Consider the following 3,127-nt stretch of genomic DNA (forward strand, 5'->3'; position numbering starts at 1 on the left):
GTAGAGAATTAACGTTGGTTACTATTTTATCTAACATGAAGTATTTTGTAGTGTAATATAATTCTCAAAAGGTATAAAAGTTTATTAATATTTTATGGAGATTTGATGGGTATATATAATCATTACAATAGTGTGTAAAATATTTATTTTTATTTGCATACATATTTTAAGATATTTTATTGAGTTATGATATAAAACTACAGTAATGTCTTTGTCACGATCCAATTTAGGATCGTGACCGGCACTCAGGAGCTAGTGCTCCCAAGTAAGTCTCATCGGTATTTTACAGAAAATTGGACAGAGTTTCCCCTGTTTTTGGACTATCCAAAATAAACCTGTCTTAGAAATCAACAACACAACCAACCTATATCGACCAAACAAGCTATAATCCCCATTCACGAAATATTTCCAACACAATAATACTAACTTCATCTTCAATTATACGATAGAAAAGTCTAATACGAATCGCAAGTCTATATTAACAAAAGAATACTTACGACACTCATAAAAATGACTATGGAGCGACTCTAAGAGTTTCAAGAAAGAGACTATAACAAATAAATAATAATCTTTGCCCACGCGAATAAATGCGGGGCTCACCAGGAACTGCCAACTCGTGTACTCTAATTAACGGAATCCTTGCCTGCGTCTACTGTTGTCTCTGTAAAAATAATAGCGGGGAGTGAGTCGCTAGCTCAGTGAGTAATAATATTTAACCACAACCAGTTTTTAATAGGGGACAAGTCAGAAAACATGCTTGTATAATAATCACAAAATAAAATGCCCCTTTTAAAACGGTAATAATAATCAGTCCCATCATGTGTTTCCTGTAACAAAATCAATTTACAAATTCAGTAATAAACTTGGTAAATACTGTGTCATAGCAAATCTTTATATTTGAGAGATTTTCAAAAAAGGATCATGTAATCTGTATCACTGTGTGTACCCCTTCGTAAAAGGAGTCAAGTATAACTGTAGGTCCCTACTCGAGGGAAAACTGTAACTGTATGCTAGTTCTACCTTTCCACTAGCGAGGGCTATAACTGTAATCGGTAATCTGTAAATACAATGTGCACCAGGTCTAGCGAACACGCCGTTAGCTACGGGATCCTTCAAAGTCTCCTCCCATTTATACTCTTTCTTGTAAATAGTAAATACTCATACAAAAGCATTTTTAAAATAATAAAGGGCATATCATTCCTTATCAAATTTTATAATTTTATTTCGGTAACAGTATTCATGTCTCAACTAACAGTAAAACATGTCTAGTAACAGTGAGAATACTTCAAATAACTGCAACATCTCAAGTAACGGTAAAATATATCTAGTAATGGTGAAAATATTTTGATTAATCGGTAAACATCTCAAGTAAACTGTTCGGTATCATATAAAGTAAAGGACTTGTCCCACATGCAAATTTCAAATCATCGGTTATACATTTATTTTCAAAATCATATATAAATCATGCAGGTTATGAAAACACAAATTGTGGTAAGATTACTACTCACAGTACTCGTGTCGAAGTACCAAACTTGTCGCCTCGAGCGATCTATACGACTTTCTTCAATCAATCTATAATCACATCAATATCGATCTTGTGTTAATTGCCTCATTTAGGCTAAATCCATCACTAATTTAGAATACCCAATCCTCCGAGTTTTATATTTTATCATCAATTCGCCGAATTATATTTACCCATGCTATGAGTAATTTAAATTAGTCCAAAATCTTGTAAATAAAAAGGTATTTATATGGTTTATTCCCTATACTGTTCTATTTCCTTAATCGTGTGCATAAATTGAAACTGAAATAACCTTACTGTCCATAATATTCCTTCTTAATTGGTACTTATCTTTTGTACTCAATACTAGACTCACAACATTCAAACCCAATTCGATATTGTCATTGCAATACAGTTAAACACCAAAACTCAATCCTTGCACCCTAACTTGATTTGCACCTAACAATGATCATATATAATGAGACTAGTGTAAGTACAAATACATCAACACCCTTCTTTTTCCAAGGGAATTTATCCTACAGTTACATTGACCAACTTCCAATTGCATAACTTGCCCAGAATAACTCTTATTGGTATTTAATTTCTTGTACCTTGTGAAACCCTTCAAATATATGAACTGAGATAAAAAAAAATAATTACCAGAAGAAAAGAACCCAGATGAGAAATTTGAGAATTACCCCTAAGAACCGGTGCGTTTTTAAAATTTCTCAAGGTTTGTCTCTAGCCTTTTTCTTCTTCTTCTTCTTCTCCTTTGTTTCCTCCTCCACCATTCATTTTTCTTTCTTTCTTTGTTTTTAGCTTCTGTTGCTTAGCAGCAACTTTTCCCCCCTTTTTCCCTTTTCTCGTTTCTCATTCTTATGGGCTTTAGCCCATTGTCCTATTATTTATCTTTTTTTTTTTTTAGTTTAGTTAAAGACTTATATGCCCTCATTAATATATAGGGTATTACATTCTCCCCACCTTATGAAATTCGGTCCCCGAATTTAATTTAAGTACGTACCTGTGGACTGAAATAAATGAGGATACTTCACTTGTATATCTTTTTCTACTTCCCACGAAGATTCTTCAACTGGATTATTTCTCCATAACGCTTTAAGGAACATAATTTCTTTTGACCGTAGCTTCCTTACTTGCCTATCAACAATAGCCATTGGCTCCTCCTCGTAAGACAAGTTCTCATCGAGCGATGTAACAGGTTCTTCAAGCACCTGAGATGAGTCTGATATACATTTCCTTAGCATTGAGACATGAAAAACTGGATGAATAAAGGACAACTCAAGAGGAAATGCCAAACGATAAGCCACCGCTCCCACTCGGTCTAGTATCTCATATGGTCCTATAAACCTGGGGCTTAGCTTGCCTTTTTTCCCAAACTGCATCACACCTTTCATAGGAGAGACTCGTAGGAACACTTTGTCCCCAATTGTAAACACTAAACCTCTTCTTCTCTTATCCGCATAAGATTTTTGTCTACTTTGAGCTGTAAGCAATTTCTGTCGAATCAATTGGACTTTGTTCATAGCTTCTTGTACTAAGTCGGGTCCCAATAAGTTATTCTCACCAGCTTTAAACCATCCGATAGGAGAATGACATCTTCTACCATAC

At 34.3% G+C, this 3,127-nt stretch overlaps 1 protein-coding gene across 1 annotated transcript; it reads right to left on the minus strand.

Annotated features, from left to right (window-relative positions):
• Positions 1-816: 816 nt before the first annotated feature.
• LOC109220737 lies at positions 817-3,042 on the minus strand. Its single transcript, XM_019385201.1, has 3 exons — positions 2,883-3,042; positions 2,523-2,777; positions 817-827 (listed from the first exon to the last, which is right to left on the minus strand). The coding sequence occupies exons 1-3, from the start codon at positions 3,040-3,042 to the stop codon at positions 817-819; spliced, it is 426 nt and encodes a 141-aa protein (XP_019240746.1).
• Between the last annotated feature and the right edge of the window lie 85 nt (positions 3,043-3,127).

This window comes from Nicotiana attenuata, unplaced genomic scaffold (genome assembly GCF_001879085.1).
Source record: "Nicotiana attenuata strain UT unplaced genomic scaffold, NIATTr2, whole genome shotgun sequence".
NCBI lineage: Eukaryota > Viridiplantae > Streptophyta > Magnoliopsida > Solanales > Solanaceae > Nicotiana > Nicotiana attenuata.